At 47.0% G+C, this 21,977-nt stretch overlaps 1 protein-coding gene across 5 annotated transcripts in view; it reads right to left on the bottom strand.

Annotated features, from left to right (window-relative positions):
• Positions 1-21,977, bottom strand: part of TIAM1 (TIAM Rac1 associated GEF 1) — a 260,582-nt gene that overhangs the window by 52,349 nt on the left and 186,256 nt on the right. For all 5 annotated transcript variants that reach the window (XM_073584569.1, XM_073584565.1, XM_073584566.1 and 2 more), the window contains 4 exons: positions 18,678-18,782; positions 17,858-17,936; positions 7,689-7,775; positions 3,365-3,577 (listed from right to left, as the gene is read on the bottom strand). In XM_073584569.1, coding sequence (XP_073440670.1) covers positions 3,365-3,577; positions 7,689-7,775; positions 17,858-17,936; positions 18,678-18,782 — 484 coding nt within the window. The remainder of the gene's footprint in view (positions 1-3,364; positions 3,578-7,688; positions 7,776-17,857; positions 17,937-18,677; positions 18,783-21,977) is intronic.

Below are 21,977 nucleotides of genomic sequence, written 5' to 3'. Positions count from 1 at the left end.
TTTTCATAGATCTCCATTAGAATCGCAACTAGCATTGGACATCATCCATTGTACAAGCAAGAAGAAATGGCAAAAAATACCAAGATGGGCAACCACAACGGTCCAGAAAAAGATAGACGAGTGACCACTGGGAGAGGTTATAGCATACAGAAAGACAGCTGTCCCAGCAACTGATGTAAATAAGAAATGGCTACTATGAAAAACATTTTAGTGGGGGGAGGGGAGCTTTTAGGGGATATAACAGTACAAGGATCATTCATGTATGTAATAAGGAGCTTTAAATAACTGCTGGTTGCTCCTGATATAATGACGCCTTCGCAATGACTTCTCCCTGTGAAGACAAGGTAACTATAGAAACATTTTTAATTTTCGGTATATTTAACATGGATACATCAACGTAACAAGCCAATCAGTCCCTCCCACTCCTCGCATAAACAAGCTGCGCTCGCCCGCCGCTCAGAGAAAACCCTGAATGCTTTCTAGTCAAGTGGATTGAGCGTTATTGTGCCGTCTCTTTGGAAACAGGAGATTTTATTCACTGTAACGAATGATAGAGCGAATAATGGCTTCCCTTATCAGTAGGCTGGGGCTAAAGAAATGCCGCATTCAGGAAGAGTTGAGATTGTGGAGGACTTACCAAGTACCGTATTAATCCAGCACCAAATTAAACATTTTGGAGACTGTGCATGAGGGGTTGTCTATGCTGTGAAGTGGTAGGCTTTATATTCCGCGTGCTACAGACCGCGCAGCCAGAGCAAAACAAAAAAGGTGAAAGCTAACCTGCTCCATCTAGTGGTTGTGAAGTGGAATTATCTAAAGTTTTAGAAGTATTTCCATATATCAGTACACGCAGTTTGTTTTTTTCCAGAATGACGCCAAATCCCTAATTTTTCAAAATATGTTCCGAAACAATTATAAAAATTAATTTTAATAACTTCATATATATCATAAGGTTATATATACGCAACATTGAAAGTTATCACCTACCCGCAGGATGGTTATAAGTTCCCAATAGATAGGAGCACAAAAAAAAACAAAAAACACAAACCTATGCGACCATTAGTCTACCCTGACAAATCTAGGTCACTGGTCACTATGCCCTTACACAAACACCGATAGATACAAGCCCCCCCAATTCTCAATCTCCAGAATGAGTTGAGAGAGATCAAAAGACGAAATCTAAAATTGGAAGGACACGTCCTTACAAAAAAGTAACCTTCATTTCCCCCCCTTTGTTATGGTGGTTCAATTTTTTCTGAAGATTGCTTCATTCCAACCCTACATTCTGCCACCTGCAGTACCACTTATCACCACACCCAGAGCAAACAGACAACAATGCAACAGCGCCTCCAGCTGTACAAACATTTGTATGCAAATCAGAGACCTGAACCAAATATGCAGGGTCATTCAGTTCTAATAAATGCCTGAAATAGTGTAAAAAGCTGTCCAGAGGGGAGAGGGCGGAGGACCATGTGCCTTAACATCGAGCCGGTCCCCCAGTAATTGTTAGGGGCCGCCAGCTCCATCAGGAGCTTTAGTGACATTGTACCTCCAAATCAAATGCAGCAGCATAGTAATTCGTAACAGGAATGGCACATTTTACAGATTGTGAAGTGGTCACAGATGATTTAAATCAAGGTACAGTGCCGCTAAAGCATAAGTCAGCCCCAATTACAAGGTTACCAATTATTATTTTCTTTCTTTACAGACACCAGGTGTTTTAGTGCCACTGTACCCTTAAATCTGTGCCTGCAGGCTGTATTAGCAATCTATAATACACCACCAGTGGGGCAAAACGGTGTGTCAATCTGAAGACATGACTTGCTTCCCACTGGAGAGAAACGTGTTACTGTCAAAAGTGATGGGGCTGTATCTAGCGGTGGCTGTTCTGTGACAACCTGCAGGACGGGGCTGTATATAGAGGGGCTGGGGAGTGAGGTTTAGCAAAATGGGGTTGCATACAGGGGTGACTTAAGATTGACTTCCCGCCGGATGGAGGAGATGAATATAACAAGGCTGAACTGCAATGTCCTGCATGATCGTGCTGTATATAGATGGGCTGAGGATCGACTTCCTGCACGATGGAGATGACTGTAAAAGGGGCTGAACTGCGATGTCCTGCGTGATGGGATTGTATACAGAGAGGCTGAAGTTAGACTTCCTGCAGGATGGGGATGAATATAAGAGAGCTTAGAAGCAACATACTGCAGATTGAGCTTGTATTTAAATGGGCTGAGGAGTGAGGTCTTGCAGGATGGAGCTATATATAAAGGAGCAATGTCCTGCAGGATGGGGCTGTATATAGAGGATCTGAGGGGCGATGTCCTGGAGGATGGGGCTGTATATAGAGGATCTGAGGGGCAATGTCCTGCAGGATGGGGCTGTATATAAAGGATCTGAGGGGCAATGTCCTGCAGGATTGGACTGTATATAAAAGGTCTGAAGGGCGATGGCCTTTAGGATGGGGCTGTATATAGAGAGTCTGAGGGGTGAGGTCATGCAGGATGGGGCTGTATACACAGTGGGGTCTGAGGAGCAATGTCATGCAGGATGGCTCTGTATATAGAGCCTCAATGCCCTGCAGGATGGGGCTATAGATAGAAGGTCTAAAGGGCGATGTCCTGCAGGATGGGGCTGTATATAGAGGGTCTGAGGGGTGAGGTCATGCAGGATGGGGCTGTATACAGTGGATTTGAGTAGCAATGTCATGCAGGATGGCTCTCTCTATATAGAGCAGCAATGCCCTGCAGGATGGGGCTATAGATAGAAGGTCTAAGGGGCGATGTCCTGCAGGATGGGGCTGTATATAAAGGGGCTGAGAAGTATTCTTAGTGTTGACAACTGCTGTTAGTTGGCCACTAGCATGTGAGCATCTAGTTGCATCGCACTGGCAGCAGAGCTCAACTAGTTATGTATTTAATGTGACAAAGTAGTGCAGCTGTGCTCTGGACTTTTGGAGATTGGGGGACATGGTGACTGATTATGATAAAATGTATGCATATAGTCACACACACCAGAGGAGCAATAGGTGGAGATGTGGTTATGAACTGTTGTGTGGGAGGGGGGTGATTTTTATATCTTATAGATGATCATTGCAAGGGGATATGATAATATAAAATCAGGGAGGAATGATTATACTATATACTATGAAGGTATTCAAACTGCAGCATTTCTACATCCACCAAGAGGTACACAGGAGCCAGGTGTAGGAACAGCTTGTGCCACTCCTGGGCCAAAGGTTTGGCATATTGTAGCCTGGAGGGCAAGCACAGCCAACCAATGCAGCGGTCCTATAGGATGGTGGGGTGACAAAGTGGGGATCTGCTATTGTCTATTTTCCAGGAGGCATCAGACCAAAACCCACCTCGGCTGCTGGTGAGGACGCTGTAGTCGCTGCAGTCCGCCTCGGATCGTCGGGGAGGCGCTTCTTTCAGTCTCTGATTATCATCCAGATCAGGGCAGGTGCGGACAGTAAGGCACAATAAAGGTTTGCCCAGAAGGTGTCTCAGCATGGCAGAATTCAGATCCCGGGCTGTGGCCGAGTTGACCTCCATTATTTCATCTCCAATTTTTAGACCTGAAAAAGAAAAAAAAAAAAAAGGAATTTTAATGATCAAAACAATGGAGCTGGCCTGCAGTACCAGACACTGCCACTGGCAGGAGTGGCGCCAATTTGGTATTTAAAAAAAAAAAAAAAACCCACATCTTTAACATTACATTCTTTCCAATCATGTATGGAGGCACACCACCACTACAGTAGACTTCAATTATCACTCTGGTATGCTGCTGAGGTGTCCGCTTAATCTGCTGACTACAATTGTAATATTTAGGCTAGTTTCACATTAGCGTTTTTTTGCGCAGCGCATCGGGCGCATAAAAAAACGCAAAGAAAAACGCAAAACAAACGCGCGTTTTTTTAACGTCATGCGCACGCTGATGTGTAAAAAAAACGCAGCGTTGTTTGCGTTTTACATGCGTTTTTTGCATGCGTTGGCGTTTTTTATGCGCATGCGTTTTTAAGTGTGACGTTTTTTCCATTGTCTAGAGAACATTCTAGACTTGTTTCACTCAAAAACGCATGCGTAAAAAAACGCAACCGTGCGCAAGACCATGCGCACGCATGCGTTACCATAGACTTCAATGTGTTGTTTTTGCGCATTCCGTGCGCAAGCGTGCGCATGCGTTTTTTTGCCGAGACAGGGCGCACCAAAAAATCCAACATGTTGCGTCTGGCGCACCTGGCGCAAAAGACAAAAAAACGCATGCGCACGAAAACGCAAGTGTGCGCAAAAACATGCGCACGTCATGTTAAACATAGGTGCGCAGTGCGCATGCGCACGGGTGCGCACGATGCGCTGCGCACAAAAGCGCAAATGTGAAACCAGCCTTATAGCTGACAGATTATTATTATAAAAAAAAAAAAAAAAAAAAAACCACACGGGCGGTCTCTGCCAATTCTTTATCTGAAGAATTCTCACTAAATTGCAAATCAAATTTTTTTTCTTTCTAATTTACCCCTTTAAGGAATTTAGCGGCCCCATGTTTAGGGCGCTACTCTACTAACCAACGATTGCCTGCATCTCTCTCGCCCTGGAGCACCCAACATGTCTGTGCATTACATAGATTGCTCATGGATTTTAATGGGCAATGTGCAATGCTTTATTTCTCCTGTTGGGGCGCTGTAGGAGGAATGAACAATTGCCCCTGGGTTCCCATACAGATTTTGTGTTATTGCAGCGAGTCCTAGCAGTACTGCCTTCCTATGTCGGACACGGAGGCTGTGTTACATAGTCAATAACTGACCAACAGAAGCGACCGGAGCTAGCTCTGATCACTGCTGTATACCGAACATATATGTATAACTGAACATATACAAGTTGGGATGCATTCGGAAATTTTTTATTTTATTTATATTTTTGGAGCAGAAACTAGCCAAACCCTCCTGAAAAAAAAGAAGCAAAACAACTCAGTGTGCACACACCCTTACAAAGATCTCCTAACAATAGGCAGATCACAAAGTGGCCTCCCTACCTAGAACCCAGTGATCATCTGGAATCTTTGGGGAAACCTGGCAATTAGTGTGCAATTTCCCTATAGCGCCTCCACAGGGGAAACCAAGTATTACACACTGCCCATTGTCACATCACTAGACTGCCTGTGTAACGCAGCACAGAACAAGTCCTCCAGAGAGGGGGACGCTGTCTGTAACTTGTCTTCATAATGGCCGGGAGATCCTGATCAGGAGACCCCACAGAGACACAGAACTCCCCAAGAGTATGAAGATGGTTCTAGAACCTGGACAAAGCATTTAAGAAATGCAAATCTGCTAATAGAGACTCTGTCGTCCTTGTTATTTTTAGCACATTTCATTTTGCGTCTCATCACCAAAATAAAGGAGGCAGGAGAGGAGGAGAGGCCGCTGCTCCGCTCAGATTTGCTGCTCAGCCTATTGTAGATTCTTTGGCACAGTCTCAAGTAATTTCGATTTGTGATAATGAGAGAGGAAGAATCTCAAGCGGACTTGTCAGATTCACCCCCTGCAAACAATGGGACAGATGGAAAGTGTCCAGAGATCGGCATTGTCATGTTATTCTTCCTGTACGGGAAAAAAATCTCCTCACAGACTGCATACAAAGCTTTCCACTATTATCAGACTGGAAATAAACTGGCGAAGGCCCCAAACTATGAACAAAAAGTGTGTTATTAACTTCAAAGACTGCATTACTGATCCTGTACCAACCCAGAGTTACCTCCTGTATTATACTCCAGAGCTGCACTCACTATTCTGCTGGTGCAGTCACTGTGTACATACATTACATTACTGATCCTGAGTTATATCATGTATTATACTCCAGAGCTGCACTCACTATTCTGCTGGTGCAGTCACTGTGTACATACATTACATTACTGATCCCGAGTTCCATCCTGTATTATACTCCAGAGCTGCACTCACTATTCTGCTGGTGCAGTCACTGTGTACATACATTACATTACTGATCCTGGGTTACATCCTGTATTATACCCCAGAGCTGCACTCACTATTCTACTGGTGCAGTCACTGTGTACATACATTACATCACTGATCCCGAGTTCCATCCTGTATTATACCCCAGAGCTGCACTCACTACTCTGCTGGTGCAGTCACTGTGTACATACATTACTGGTCCTGAGTTACATCCTGTATTATACCCCAGAGCTGCACTCACTATTCTGCTGGTGCAGTCACTGTGTACATACATTACTGGTCCTGAGTTACATCCTGTATTATACCCCAGAGCTGCACTCACCATTCTGCTGGTGCAGTCACTGTGTACATACATTACTGGTCCTGAGTTACATCCTGTATTATACCACAGAGCTGCACTCACCATTCTGCTGGTGCAGTCACTGTGTACATACATTACATTAATGATCCGGAGTTACATTAAATTATCCATACCACGTGAACTCACATTTTTTTCGCGTTACACCCACAAACTTAAAATATATTTTATAGGGATGTTATGTGATTTACCAACACAAAGTAGCAAGTGTTTGTGAAGTGTAAAGGAAAAGATACATGGCTTTGTAAATATTTTAAAAATATAAATCTGAAAATTGTGACATGCATTTATATTCAGCCCTCTGTAGTAGGACTCCCCTAAATAAAATCCTGAGTGATCGCTCCAGAAAGCACATAATTGGTAAATGGAGTTCACCTGTGTGTAATTTCTTCTCAGTATAAGAACAGCTGTTCTGTGAAGATCCCAGAGGTTTGAGAACACTAGAGATCAAAGCACACCAAGGAGCACATCAGACAGGTCAGGGATAAGTTTGTTAAGAGTAGAGTTGAGCGAATATGTTCGGGTTCCCTCTACAGCGCTTGCCGAATAAGCTGCACAGGGAACTCTGCTTTCTGTATCGCGCCAGCTGAACAGCTGATAGGAGCCGCAGCTGCATGTGTCGCGGCTGTGTCACAGTCACAGCACATGCATGCAGATCAGTATGAGCCATTAGTCGTACACTCCACAAATCTTGTCTTAGGAAGCATGGTAGGAAAAAAGCAAGTTTTAAAACAAGCCACAAAAAGTCACGTTTGCAATTTCCAAAAAGCCAAATAGGGGACACAGTGGGACTGTGGAAGAAGGGGCTCTGGTCAGATGAGACTAAAGGAGAACTTATTGTTCTAAATGTAAAACGCTATGTTTGGTCGAAAGCTAACACTGAACATCACCCTGAAAACACCATTCCCACCGTCAAACATGGTGGTAACAGCATCCTACTGTGGGGACACTTCTCTTCAGCAGGGACAGAGAAGCTGGTCAGTAGTAGATGGAGAGATGGATGGAGCTAAATAGAGGGCATTGCTGGAGAAAAAAAAAAAAAAGTTAAAGGCTGCAGAAGACTTGAGATTGGGACATAGGTTCACCTTCCAGCAAGACAACGACTCAAAACATCCTACTAGAGCTACAATGGAGGGTTTAGATCAGATCATATTCATGTACGTAAATGGCCCAGTCACTGTCCAGACGTAAATCCTATTGAGAATTTGAAAAAGCCCACGGGGTGTGAATATTTTTTCAATGCACTGTCCATAATAACATTACTTGTATAAACTGATACCAAGTCATCTTATACACACAGTGCATTGCATTTCCATCCTAATATATCCAGATCGTGCTCCCAGATTATACCACGCTGTCACCTACCTTTCTTAAAGGCCAGGCCGGTCTCTCTAACATTACTAATGTACAGATGATGGCGGCCGTCTTCTTCCACCGAACACAGAGAGAATCCTAGAAAAGAAGGAAAACACGACATAAGTGAGGTCAGACATAAGCGAGGTCAGGCATAAGTGGCTGTTTAGTATAAGTCAGTGATCTGCGCTCTGCAGCGATTGTGAGCCTACTACCCCCATCATGTCCATAAAACTTTTCATTATGCAATAATTAAGATGACCTTACTTTGCGGAGCCCTCCCTACCTGAAGGCTGCAGAGCGTGGGAAACAAAAGCAGATTTGTAAAGTGATGCCAAAAAGAAAGCGACTTATTCATCTGATCACAGGCAAAAACGTCAAGAAAAACTGCAAAGGTGTCAATTAACAAAGAGAAGTTAGCAAATTCCCCCACTAGGTGGCAGTGGTGTACTTCTGGCAAAGACTACAGGTCGCCCAGAAAGTGACTTTTTGTAAAAAAAAATTTAAAGGTAGAATTTTGTTTAATTTGCAGTGAATAAATTAAATCCGTATTCAATGACAATTTAACATCACAAATTCCTTTTGTCTGAAAACAAAGCAATTATCACATCCATAGTCCTGGCAACCTTAACTTACACTACAGTCAAGTACACAAGAAAAGGATGGATGTTACAAGACCTGGAGAAATAGGGAATTTAAAAAAAAAACACCGTTCATTTTTACGCATTCGGTATATAATGACGGCAGTAAACACATTTTTACATATTTTCTTGTATGAAAAAGTGTTTAACCCCTTCCTGATTTCTACTCTTTTGCATGTTTGTCACACAATCACCAAACAAACTTAAAATAAATATAAAATATTAGACAAAGATAACACAAGTAAACACAAAATGCACTTTTTAAATGAAGGTCTTTATTATTAAGGGAAAAAGAAATCCAAACCTACAGGACCCTGTGTGAAAAAGTTATTACCCCATCTTAAAACAAATGAACTGTGGTTTATCACATCTTTGGAAAGGTGTTCAAATTCCCTAGCCACAAGCAGACCTGATTACTGCCACACCTGTTATTAATCAAGAAATCACTTAAACAGGACCTGCCTGAAAGTGAAGTAGACCAAAAGATCTTTTAAATCTAGATGACATGACGCAATCCAAAGAAATTCTGGAACAAATGTGAAAAAGTAATTGAGATCCATCAGTCTGGAAAACGTGATAAAACCATTTCTAAAGCCTTAGGACTCCAGCGAATCACAGTGAGAGCCATTATCCACAAATGGCAAAAATATCGAACAGTGGTTAGGCTGTCCAGGAGAGGCCGGCTGACGAAAAGAACTCCACGAGCACAGCGATGGCTTAGCCAGGAGGTCACAAAAGACCCCATAACAACATCCAAAGAACTGAAGGCGTCACTTGCCTCAGTTAAGGTCAGTGTTTATGACTCCACCGTAAGAAAGACTGGGCAAACATGGCCTGCATGGCAGAATTCAAAGGCGAAAACCACTGCTGAGCAATAAGAACATAAAGGCTCGTCTCAGTTTTGCCAGAAAACATCTTTATGATCCCCAAGACTTTTGGGTGAATACTCTGTGGACTGACAAGACCAAAGTTGGACTTTCTGGAAGGTGTATGTCCCATTACATCTGGCGTAGAAGTAAAAGCATTTTAAAACATGGATTTTTGTGATAACTCACCATAAAATCCTTTTCTCCGAGACACTCATTGGGGGACACAGATACTGTGGGTGTATGCTACTGTCGCCTGGAGGCTGACACTAAGTGAAAAAAAAAAAAAAAAAAAAAAAAAAAAAAAAAAAAAAAAGGTTAGCTCCTCCTCCGCCATATACACCCTCGCCCCGATTGCGAGCGGAAACTAGTTTGGTGCCAAAGCAGTAGGAGAAGAAACAAAAATCAGACATCAACCTTAATACAGGTAACATGTCTAGAAAATAGCCACTCTAGTTTCATACCGAAAGCATAATTAAATTAAATAAACCGAAACCACTTGGCTAAAAGGGTGGGTGCTGTGTCCCCCAATGAGCGTCTCTGAGAAAAGGATTTTACGGTGAGTTATCACAAAAATCCATATTTCTCCTTCGTCTCATTGGGGGACACAGGTACTGTGGGACGTCCTAAAGCAGTCCCTGGGTGGGAAGTTGACTCACCGATCCAAGCTACATGCACCTCTTGTCTAAAGGTGCGCCACTGCTGCTTGGAGAATCCTTCTACCCAGGCTCGCATCCACCGAAACCCGAGTATGGACATTGTAATGTTTAGTAAACGTGTGCAGGCTGGACCAGGTTGCTGCCTTGCAAACCTGTTCCGCCGAAGCCTGGTGTCGAAGCGCCCAAGAGGCCCCCACTGCCCGAGTAGAGTGTGCTCCAATACCTGCTGGAATCGGCGCGCCACTGACGCGCTAGGATTCCTGAATAACAGAACGAATCCATCTGGCTATGGTTGATTTTGAGGCAGCGAGTGCACGAACAGCGCATCCGACTGACGAAAAGGTGCCGTCCGCGACACGTACCTCCTGAGAGCTCTCATCAGGTCCAACGTATGAAGAGTCTTTTCCACACGGTGCACCGATGCTGGACAGAAAGAGGGCAAGACAATATCCTCATTAATATGAAACGAGGAAACGACCTTTGGTAAAAAAAGGAGGAGCTGGTCTAAGAACCACCTTGTCTTTGTAAATGGTCAGGAACGGGGCTCGGCAAGATAACGCTGCCAGCTCCGAGACCCTCCTGATCGATGTTATGGCTACCAGAAACGCCACCTTCCAGGACAGGTATGATAAAGAGACATCCTGCAGCGGCTCAAATGGAGCTTCCTGCAGAACACTTAGGACCAGGTTAAGGTCCCAGGCGTCCACAGGTGCTTTATGGGGAGGTACCAAGTGGGAGACCCCCTGGATGAAAGTCTTAACCTGCAGGTTGGTAGCAATCCTGCGCTGAAAGAGGACGGATAAAGCCGATATCTGTCTTCTGAGAGAACTGGGAGCCACGCCTGAGTCTAAACCAGACTGGAGAAAAGCCAAGATATTAGGGATGGAGAATCTCAGTGGGGAACAACCGTTGCCCCGGGACCATGCAAAGAAAACCTTCCAAGTGTGGTGGTAAACTCGTGCCGAGGTAGGCTTTTGGGCGCTAACCATCGTAGCAACCACCTTGTGCCCGAACTCCGCCTGCGTCAGAATCCAGGATTCAAAGGCCAAGCCGTCAAACACAGGGCCCCTGAGTTCGGGTGGCAGATCGGCCCTTGAGACAGAAGATATGGGTGCTCTGGCAGGCGCCATGGCACGTCGACGAGCAGCTGCACTAGATCTGCGTACCACGCCCGACGAGGCCAGTCTGGAGCCAGCAGAATCACTGGCACCCCCTCCGCCTTGATTTTCTTGATGACCCTCGGAAGCAGGGGCAGCGGAGGAAACCGGTATGGGAGGCGAAACTGATTCCATGGCAGAACCAGCGCATCCACGGCGATTGCCTGCGGGTCCCGGGACCATGCAACGAACATGGACACCTTGGCGTTCGCTCTGGACGCCATCAGATCCACATCCGGAGTTCCCCACCGTTGGCAAATCTGCTGAAAAACCTCTGGGTGAAGTGGCCATTCTCCAGACGTAAGCCCCTGTCTGCTGAGAAAGTCGGCTGCCCGGTTCTCTACCCTCGGGATGTGGACCGCTGATTTCAGCGAGCGGTTCCTCTCGGCCCAGCGAAGCACGTGCCCTACTTCACACATTGTTTCCCTGCTGCGGGTGCCCCCCTGGTGATTTACGTAAGCCACCGCCGTGGCGTTGTCCGACTGAATCCGGACGGGGCAGCCTGCTAGAAGGTGATGGAATCGATGCAGAGTCAGCCGGATCGCCCGTATCTCCAACAAGTTGATCGGGAGGGCTGCCTCCTGCGGCGACCACCGTCCCTGGGTCGTGTGGTGGCGGGAAAACCGCTCCCCAGCCGAAAAGGCTGGCGTCGGTTGTGACCACCAGCCATTGATCTGGGGGGAAGGGTTTCCCCTGAAGCAGGGAGAAACTGATTGCCCACTACTCTAGAGACTGCCTGACCTGAGAGGACAACCGGCACCAATGATCGAGAGTAAATGGGTTCTTGTCCCAGGCTGACAAGAGGGCGTGCTGCAGGGGACGAAGATGAAACTGGGCGAACGGGATCGCTTCCATCGCTGCCACCATTTTCCCCAGAATCCTCATGCCGAAACGGATGGTGTGAGGGTCTGGTTGGCGCAGTACTCGCACCCCCTGCCGGAGGGCTAGGGCCTTGTCTCGAGGAAGACTTACCAACCCTCGGCAAGTGTCGAAGGTCATCCCTGAAAAGGAAATTCTCTGAGCTGGAACAAGGGATGACTTCCTTACATTGACCAACCACCCTAAGCGGGCAAGAGTATCTAGCGTAATGCTGACACTTTCCTCGCATGCCTGCCTTGAAGGGACTTTGACCAAGAGGTCGTCTAAGTAGGGGAATACTACTATGACCCGGGAGTGCAGGATGGCCATGGGGACTGCCATGACCTTTGTGAACACTCTGGGGCCGTGGCTAGCCCGAAGGGCAGCGCTGCAAACTGAAAATGTTGACCGTTGATGACAAAGTAGAAACCCTTGATGCGGAGGGAAAATGGGAATATGTAGATAGGCGTCCTGGATATCGATAGAGGCCAAACACTCTCTCTGCCTCATTGCCGCTATGAATGAACGGAGAGATTCCATCCGGAAATGTCTGATCCTGATAAATCTGTTCAGGAACTTTAGATCCAAAACGGGCCTGACCGTCCCGTCTTTTTTGGCAACTGCAAACAGGTTGAAATAGAAGCCCTGCGCCTTTTCGTTTTCCGGTACTGGAATGATAACTCCGTTGTGAGAGTGCGAATCGATGGCTTCTAGTAGAGCCCTTGCCCAGGTATCCACTTTGGGAAGCCGGGAAAGAAAATAGTCTTGGGGGGTGGTACCTGACAAATTCTATCTTGGACCCTGTGGACACCAGCTCTCTCACCCATGCGTCGTGCATGAAATTGAGCCAGGCGTGATGAAACCGGAGTAGGCGGCCGCCTACCCCGCTGGTGCCGCCTGACAAATGCCCCGAGTCATTTGGCTGAAGATGTTTGGGACCTGGATCCACTCGACCTAGACTGGTTAGGCCTGTTTCACACTTCCGTTTGTGACCATCAGTCAAGATCCGCTGATTTGAAAAAAAAAAAAAAAAAAAAACGGATCCGCTATTTTTCTTGGCGGATCCGTTTTTTTCCTCATAGACTTGCATTATCGGCGGATCTTGACGGATGGTCGTCCGTTCGATCCGCTTTTGTACGGATCCGCCAAGATTTTGGCGTCCGCTCAGCGGCCCAGATGGAGCATGTAACGTTATTTCGGTGTCCAGATCCGCTATTTAGTGTTTTAACCCGCATTTCTGTCTGGCTGCTGGATAAAATTCTCTCTCTCTCCTTTAAGGCACATCATGCTGCCACGACCTCGCACCTGCTACTCCCGCGAGAGCTTCTCCACGACATCGCAACTGCTGATCCAGCGACATCACCGCTGCTAATCCCGCCGTGCCCACGTCACCATGCCCGCTCCCGGACAGCGCTAAATCGCCGGTATTTTTACTTTTTTTTCCACAGGCGCGGTTCCTTTAAATTTTCAACTTCGGCGGATCCATATATCCGCCGATCCGATGCCACCCGTTCCTGTCAGTCCGCCTGCGGATCCGTTTTCCGCTATTTTAGCGGATTCTGACTGACAGGAAAAACTGAAGTGTGAAACAGGCCTTAGCACGCATCCTCCCCAATGGGTTAGCTCTATATGAGACCTGTCGGTCCCTATTGTGATTGGGACGCCCTGATGCGGCAGAGTAGGCCGCTGTCGTCCACCCGGGGTTGCGAAAGGCCCGAAATCACGCCTGTAACTGGTGACGAAACGGCCGCTTGGCCTTTTGCTGAGGAAGAAAGCCGCTCTTGCCTCTCCCCTCTATGGGGCCATCACACTGTGCGGAGCCCTCTATGGGGCGGAGCGTGAGCAGTGATTACAGCAAGGGTGGGGGGAGAAGTGGTAGCTGACAGGACAGAGGCTAAAATGGGGAATGACAGGAATGTTATTCACCTCACTAACAAAAGTCTCTACATATCTTTTTTAGTCTGTGCGTATGGGCGCATGTGTTTTTTCCTGTGCGTGAGCGCATGTGTTTTCTCCTGTGTATGGGCGCATGTGTATTTTCCTGTGTATGGGCGCATGTGTATTTTCCTGTGTATGAGCGCATGTGTATTTTCCTGTGTATGAGCGCATGTGTATTTTCCTGTGTGTATGAGCGCATGTGTATTTTCCTGTGTGTATGAGCGCATGTGTATTTTCCTGCGCGCGTGGGCGCATGTGTATTTTCCTATGTGTATGGGCGCATGTGTATTTTCCTGTGTATGAGCACATGTGTATTTTCCTGTGTGTATGAGCACATGTGTATTTTCCTGTGTGTATGAGCACATGTGTATTTTCCTGTGTGTATGAGCGCATGTGTATTTTCCTGTGTGTATGAGCGCATGTGTATTTTCCTGCGCGCGTGGGCGCATGTGTATTTTCCTATGTGTATGGGCGCATGTGTATTTTCCTATGTGTATGAGCACATGTGTATTTTCCTGCGCGCGTGGGCGCATGTGTATTTTCCTATGTGTATGGGCGCATGTGTATTTTCCTGTGTATGAGCACATGTGTATTTTCCTGTGTGTATGAGCACATGTGTATTTTCCTGTGTGTATGAGCACATGTGTATTTTCCTGTGTGTATGAGCGCATGTGTATTTTCCTGTGTGTATGAGCGCATGTGTATTTTCCTGCGCGCGTGGGCGCATGTGTATTTTCCTATGTGTATGGGCGCATGTGTATTTTCCTGTGTGTATGAGCGCATGTGTATTTTCCTGCGCGCGTGGGCGCATGTGTATTTTCCTATGTGTATGGGCGCATGTGTATTTTCCTGTGTATGAGCACATGTGTATTTTCCTGTGTGTATGAGCACATGTGTATTTTCCTGTGTGTATGAGCACATGTGTATTTTCCTGTGTGTATGAGCGCATGTGTATTTTCCTGTGTGTATGAGCGCATGTGTATTTTCCTGCGCGCGTGGGCGCATGTGTATTTTCCTATGTGTATGGGCGCATGTGTATTTTCCTGTGTATGAGCACATGTGTATTTTCCTGTGTATGAGCACATGTGTATTTTCCTGTGTATGAGCACATGTGTATTTTCCTGTGTATGAGCACATGTGTATTTTCCTGTGTATGAGCACATGTGTATTTTCCTGTGTATGAGCACATGTGTATTTTCCTGTGTATGAGCACATGTGTATTTTCCTGTGTATGAGCACATGTGTATTTTCCTGCGCGCGTGGGCGCATGTGTATTTTCCTATGTGTATGGGCGCATGTGTATTTTCCTGTGTATGAGCACATGTGTATTTTCCTGTGTGTATGAGCACATGTGTATTTTCCTGTGTGTATGAGCACATGTGTATTTTCCTGTGTGTATGAGCGCATGTGTATTTTCCTGTGTGTATGAGCGCATGTGTATTTTCCTGCGCGCGTGGGCGCATGTGTATTTTCCTATGTGTATGGGCGCATGTGTATTTTCCTATGTGTATGAGCACATGTGTATTTTCCTGTGTATGAGCACATGTGTATTTTCCTGTGTATGAGCACATGTGTATTTTCCTGTGTATGAGCACATGTGTATTTTCCTGTGTATGAGCACATGTGTATTTTCCTGTGTATGAGCACATGTGTATTTTCCTGTGTATGAGCACATGTGTATTTTCCTGTGTATGAGCACATGTGTATTTTCCTGTGTGTATGAGCGCATGTGTATTTTCCTGTGTGTATGAGCGCATGTGTATTTTCCTGCGCGCGTGGGCGCATGTGTATTTTCCTATGTGTATGGGCGCATGTGTATTTTCCTATGTGTATGAGCACATGTGTATTTTCCTGTGTATGAGCACATGTGTATTTTCCTGTGTATGAGCACATGTGTATTTTCCTGTGTATGAGCACATGTGTATTTTCCTGTGTATGAGCACATGTGTATTTTCCTGTGTATGAGCACATGTGTATTTTCCTGTGTATGAGCACATGTGTATTTTCCTATGTGTATGGGCGCATGTGTATTTTCCTATGTGTATGAGCACATGTGTATTTTCCTGTGTATGAGCACATGTGTATTTTCCTGTGTATGAGCACATGTGTATTTTCCTGTGTATGAGCACATGTGTATTTTCCTGTGTATGAGCACATGTGTATTTTAACATGTATAGTAGAAGAGATCGGATGATCGCAGCTTCAAGTAAGAAATACAGTAAAGTGAAAATATATCTAATCCCATTATGGGAGATACTCCCCCGACCACTTTATCTAATCCCATCATGTGATACACTACACGTATCTAGATACAGGGCTCAGCGTATATAACCCCAATTTATGATACAGCAAGCAGCACTAACAGAATCGGTGCTGCCGGCCATCCTCGGTGACCCTGTACTTGTCAACACCGCTGGCAGTCACCAACAAAACGGCTCCTCACTGTGATCCTAAACTTCACCCTCTCCTATCATTTTAAGGGGTGGGAGGTGTGTGGTCACACACATGATCATGCCCCGCCCACATTTACTGCAGTCACAATGTGAATTTTTCGCTTTAGAAAATATGTAAAAATGTGCTAATGACATCATTGTACTGACCTGTAGGATCACATTACCGGGTCATTTACATATTATATTATACAGTTTATATATTTAATTTTTAAAACGGTGGAAAGGATCAATTTAATCTTTAATCACTTTCTTCTTTTTGCGCCTTCTTAGGGGACTTGACCCTGCGATCGATCGATCACTCATACTATTTACTGAAAAGCTCCAGTATTGAAGTATATATTGTAGCTGGAGTTTTCCTATGATGTCCAGTGTAAGGCCGGTTTCACATTTGCGTTTAAGGCCGCAGCGTCGGCCTAAGCACGGCCGCCGCTAAGCCCCGCCACCTCCGGTAGTTCCGCCTCCGGGCGCATGACGCTGCATGCGTCAACTATCTTTATCACTGAGGACGCAGGCCGTGCGCAGTATGTGTTTTGGCGGCGCCTGCGTCCTTTTGATGGTGCGCCGACCAGCGCCAAAAGCAACCTGTTGCAATTTGGTTGCGCTCGGCGCACCGTCAAAAGGACGCAGGCGCCGCCAAACGCATACTGCGCACGGCTTGTGTCCTCAGTGATAAAGATAGGGGACACATGACGCATGCAGCGTCATGCGCCCGGAAACGGAGCTAGCGGAGGCGGCGCGGCAGGGGCGGGGCTTAGCGGAGGCCGTGCGCAGGCCGACTCTGCGGCCTTAAACGCAAATGTGAAACCGGCCTAAGGCTGTTTTTCATAGAAGGACCAAGATGGCAACCATGAGGACCCCAGCTGTCATTTTAACCAATCAGCTTCCAGAGTTTTCAAAAAAAATTAAAAAAAAGCTGCTGTCAATGATTGACTGCAGCATTTAAATGGTTATACAGGAGCTGGCTCCAGTTGTAGGCATATTCCGGTTACGTAACACGGCCTGCATTTGTTCAGTATAGGACAGGCTCAGCTCCTGAGGCAGCTCCATACAACACAGGCAATCTATGCCAAAAATGTATGTCAATGAAGAGTTAATGGGGTTCCGCATTAATAAAAAAAACCCTTATGTACCCTAACCTCCCCGGTGTGTCTCCTGGTGTTCACATGACCTCATTATGTGATGTGACCGCTACCAATCAGCATCCAATGATGGGAAGTCTGCACCCGATCAGCAGCTGCCGATCAGCTGCAGCATTCATGTGACTGCTGGTAGACACAACAACAGGGACACTGAAGAATGGACGCCGGCCCAGGATGCGAGCCTGTGTGCAGCAGACCAGAGCTACTAAGGATGAGCTGCCCAGTAAGTGGATCACCCCTTTAAGGTCATATACTTTGGATTACTTTTGCCTGAATCCTGAAACCATCTAATGTGCAGTATATGCCAGGAGGGGGGTGAGAGGGATGAGGCTGCTGGACTTCGACATGCCCGATCCTTTTGATGGCACGGCTGCGATAGGCGTCTTGCATTGGCGCTCCTTCCCCTCCCCGCATAATCACATGGACGCTTGACTTGGGTATGGGGGCGACTGATTCCATGATAAACTTACCAAAGTTATCAGAAGGGTTGATCTTTTCAAGTTTTTCACATTTCATGCATTTTGGACAGATTTCAATTTCTTTGTAAAGCTAAAATAAAAAATAAATAAATCAAGAAAATTATATAACTTTTTTGTTATTCTTGACCATTAATGACTGCCCATCAGAGTTATAGTCATTCCTATAAAAAGCATTTAAAACCAAAGTCCAGCCGCTTCTCATCTACACCTGTACAATGAGCTGCTATCAGTGTTCCTGGTGACACCTGCAGGGGGCGACCTCCCTCTGGGGCACAGCAGGTGAAGCACAAGCAGCGCAGGGTAGAACACCATCGCCATTGTGTTTTCTACCATAAAGATAGTGGTCCTTGACTCAGTTTAGTAGGGTACACATATACATCCACATGCTATAATATGGTGTATAGATCTAAAAGGTGGAAGTCCACCACTATCAGCCGGATCCATGGACTACAAAAGTTGGCACATTCCCTCACCCCAAAAGTAGGCTGAACCTGCCAATATGAGCTAATGTGTATGAGTTCCTCCCGACTATTACCAAAGTCTTATCCCGCCTCGTGAATTTCAATGGGAGCCCCTTGCCCCTTTGGTTCTGCACCAACAGAGGAGCCTCATCTGAGTGTCCCTCCATATGGGGGGTTGGTAGAGAAGGCGAAGGCCAAACGATGGTTCCACCGACAACCATGTAATGTGTACGGAGGGGCTTAATGCTTTATTTCTCCAGTTGTTTTACACACAATTATCAGCTGATTATGGGGAGTCCCCTAATTGACATATGTTCATAAGGTTGGGGAGAAAAAAAAATCCTCATTACCAGCTCGCAGATCTCCTCCTCGTGTTTCGGGATATAGTGCCGGGTTTGGTTGTCTATTAAGAATTTCAGGCGGAGATAATGAGCGTTGTAGTCCAGCTTGTGAGTCTGCAACACGAGTAAAAGTCATGATGAGTATTGATACTATCACATGATGACATACTGCTCCTATAAAGCACATCCGGAGTGGGGTCAGGGGGCCACCTGGGAAGCGGAGATGGGGGGAGAGCGGTTTTGCGAGGTCCGACAGGTCTGTAGAGTTATTATTCCAATTGGGGAAGGAAAGTGACCAGTGACAACCATACTTTGCTTGTAATCCAAGTCATGCTAATAGTAAGCAGCCACTATCTGCAAGATGGTAGCAGAATCCCACTTAAAGGTGTATTCCCATTTCAAGTGACATATTGCTAGGACATGCCAACTTTTTAAAAAGGAACTGTAACTTGTCATAAGTGTAAGTGTGTGTGTGTGTGTGTGTGTGTGTGTGTGTGTGTGTGTGTGTGTGTGTGTGTGTGTGTGTGTGTGTGTGTGTGAGAGAGAGAGAGAACGCCGCTGTTCTCCTGCTCCCGGTGTTGTGCTTCTTTTGTCCCTACGCCTCTCCGTTCCCGAGATACGGGCTTTTTATTTAAGGGGGTGTGGTTCTAAAGCTGACACCCACAGCAGAGGACCCCGCCCACATAGTTAACAATACTATATTTACGTACGGGGAAGAGGAGGCCATATCTCAGGAATAGAGAGGCGCACAAACTAAAGAAAAACAGTCTGTTTCAGGAGAACAGCGGTAAAACAGGATTTTTGGGTTGCTTACCGTAAAATCTGTTTCTCGGAGCCTTCATTGGGGGACACAGAGACCATGGGTGTATGCTGCTGCCACTAGGAGGCTGACACTATGCACAAAAAAAGGTTAGCTCCTCCTCCGCAGTGTACACCCCACCGACCGGCAGGGAGTTCCTCAGTTAGTGACAAGACAGTAGGAGAAGTAACAGAATAGATTGAAAACAGAACAAACAACTCAACTGCAACCAATCAACCAAAGTAAGAACAGGAGTTGTAGAACATGGGACGGTGCTGTGTCCCCCAATGAAGGCTCCGAGAAACAGATTTTACGGTAAGCAACCCAAAAATCCTGTTTTCTCGTTCGCCTTATTGGGGGACACAGAGACCATGGGACGTCCCAAAGCAGTCCCTGGGGTGGGAAACAAACTTCCATCAGGCCAGTGGACTCACCACCGCTGCCGGATCCTTCTACCTAGGCTGGCGTCCGCCGAAGCGTAGGTGTGGACCTTGTAGAATTTCACAAACGTGTGAACCGAAGACCAGGTTGCAGCTTTGCAAAGCTGCAGCGCGGAGGCTCTGTGGCGTACCGCCCAGGAAGCACCCACTGCCCGGGTAGAGTGCGCTCTGAACCCCGGAGGGGCCACTCGATGCTTAACCCGGTAGGTCTCCAAAATTGCCGATCTGATCCAGCGAGCAATAGTAGCTTTGGAAGCCGGGTGACCTTTCCGCGCCCCATCTGGAATGACGAAAAGAGAGTCTGTCTTTCGCAAGGAAGTCGTCCTAGACAGATAGACTCTCATTGCCCTGACCAGATCCAGCTTGTTCAGGGACCGCTCCCGAGGGTGAGTTGGACTCGGACAGAAGGACGGCAGAACAATATCCTCATTGAGGTGAAAGGAAGACACCACCTTCGGAAGAAAAGAGGGCGGAGGCCGCAGAACTACCTTGTCCTGGTGAAGTACCAAGAAAGGAGAGCGGCAAGAAAGAGCCGCCAATTCTGACACACGCCGGATGGAAGTGATGGCCACCAGAAAAGCTACCTTCCAAGAAAGGAGAGAAAGGGAAACATCCCTGAGAGGTTCAAAAGGAGAACCTTGCAGAACCTCAAGAACCAGATTAAGATCCCATGGATCCACGGGAGCTCGATACGGAGGAGCCGTGTGAGCCACGCCCTGAAGAAAGGTTTTGACCTGAGGGCGGGAGGCCAACGTCTTCTGAAACAAAATGGACAGCGCCGAAACTTGACCCTTCAAGGAACTGAGAGCAAGCCCCGCATCCAGCCCTGCCTGAAGAAACGCCAGAACGGAAGGGAGCGAAAAGCACATGGGCGCGATGTTATTGGCCTCACACCAAGTGAAATAGGCCTTCCAAGTACGGTAGTAAATTTTGGAAGATGATGGCTTCCTGGCTCTGTTCATGGTATGAATTACTCGACCGGAGAATCCTGCTTGTTTCAAAACCTCGGTCTCAACAGCCACGCCGTTAAATTGAGCGGCCGAGAATTGGGGTGGCAAATCGGGCCTTGAGACAGCAGATCTGCCCTGTCTGGAAGCTTCCAGGGGGCGTCCGCGAGAAGGTTGACAATGTCCGCGAACCAAGACCTTCTGGGCCAATTCGGGGCGATGAGAATGACTGGAATTCCATCTGCTTTGATCTTCAACAGCTTGGGAAGAAGAGGCAGGGGAGGAAACAGGTAGGGGAGCTCGAACTGCGACCAAGGAATGGCCAGGGCGTCGGCGCCCACTGCGAGAGGATCTCGAGCCCTGGATACAAACTGTGGAACTTTCCTGTTGAGGCGAGAAGCTAGCAGATCTACGTCCGGGGTTCCCCAACGACGGCAGAGCTGAAGAAATACCTCCGGATGTAGGGACCACTCTCCTGCTGCGAGACCCTCTCGGCTGAGAAAATCGGCGGCCCAGTTGTCTACGCCGGGAATGTGTACCGCGGAAATTGTCGGTACCGAAATCTCTGCGCAGTGAAGGACCTTGGATACTTCTGCCAGGGCTGAGACACTCAGTGTCCCTCCTTGACGGTTGACATATGCCACAGCTGTGGCATTGTCTGAATCCGGACAGGCAGGCCCCCTGAGGAGCCTCTCCCAGTGGACGAGAGCCAGATGGATCGCTCGTATCTCTAGGACGTTGATCGGCAGAGCAGATTCTTGAGTCGACCAACGACCCTGAACAGTGTGATTGCGGAACACTGCACCCCAGCCGAGGAGGCTGGCATCTGTTGTTACAATCTGCCAGTGAACAGGAAGAAAAGACCGCCCCAAGAGGATGAGAGGTGACGTCAACCACCAGTTGAGTGACCGCTTGATCCGGCATGAAAGGCGAACAGGGCGATCCAGGGACAGAGCCGACCTGTTCCACCTCGACAGAATGGCCTGCTGGAGAGGCCTGGCGTGAAATTGGGCAAAGGGAACTGCCTCTATCACCGCCACCATCTTTCCCAGGACCCTCATAGCTGTACGGAGGGACGGAAATCGTGTGGTCTGCAGCGATCGTACATCCTGCTGCAGGGAGA

The sequence above is a fragment of the Dendrobates tinctorius genome, unplaced genomic scaffold (assembly GCF_039654945.1).
Source record: "Dendrobates tinctorius isolate UK_male_01 unplaced genomic scaffold, ASM3965494v1 ptg000084l, whole genome shotgun sequence".
Taxonomy (NCBI): Eukaryota; Metazoa; Chordata; class Amphibia; order Anura; family Dendrobatidae; genus Dendrobates; species Dendrobates tinctorius.
This window is presented reverse-complemented; position numbering and strand designations above follow the sequence as displayed.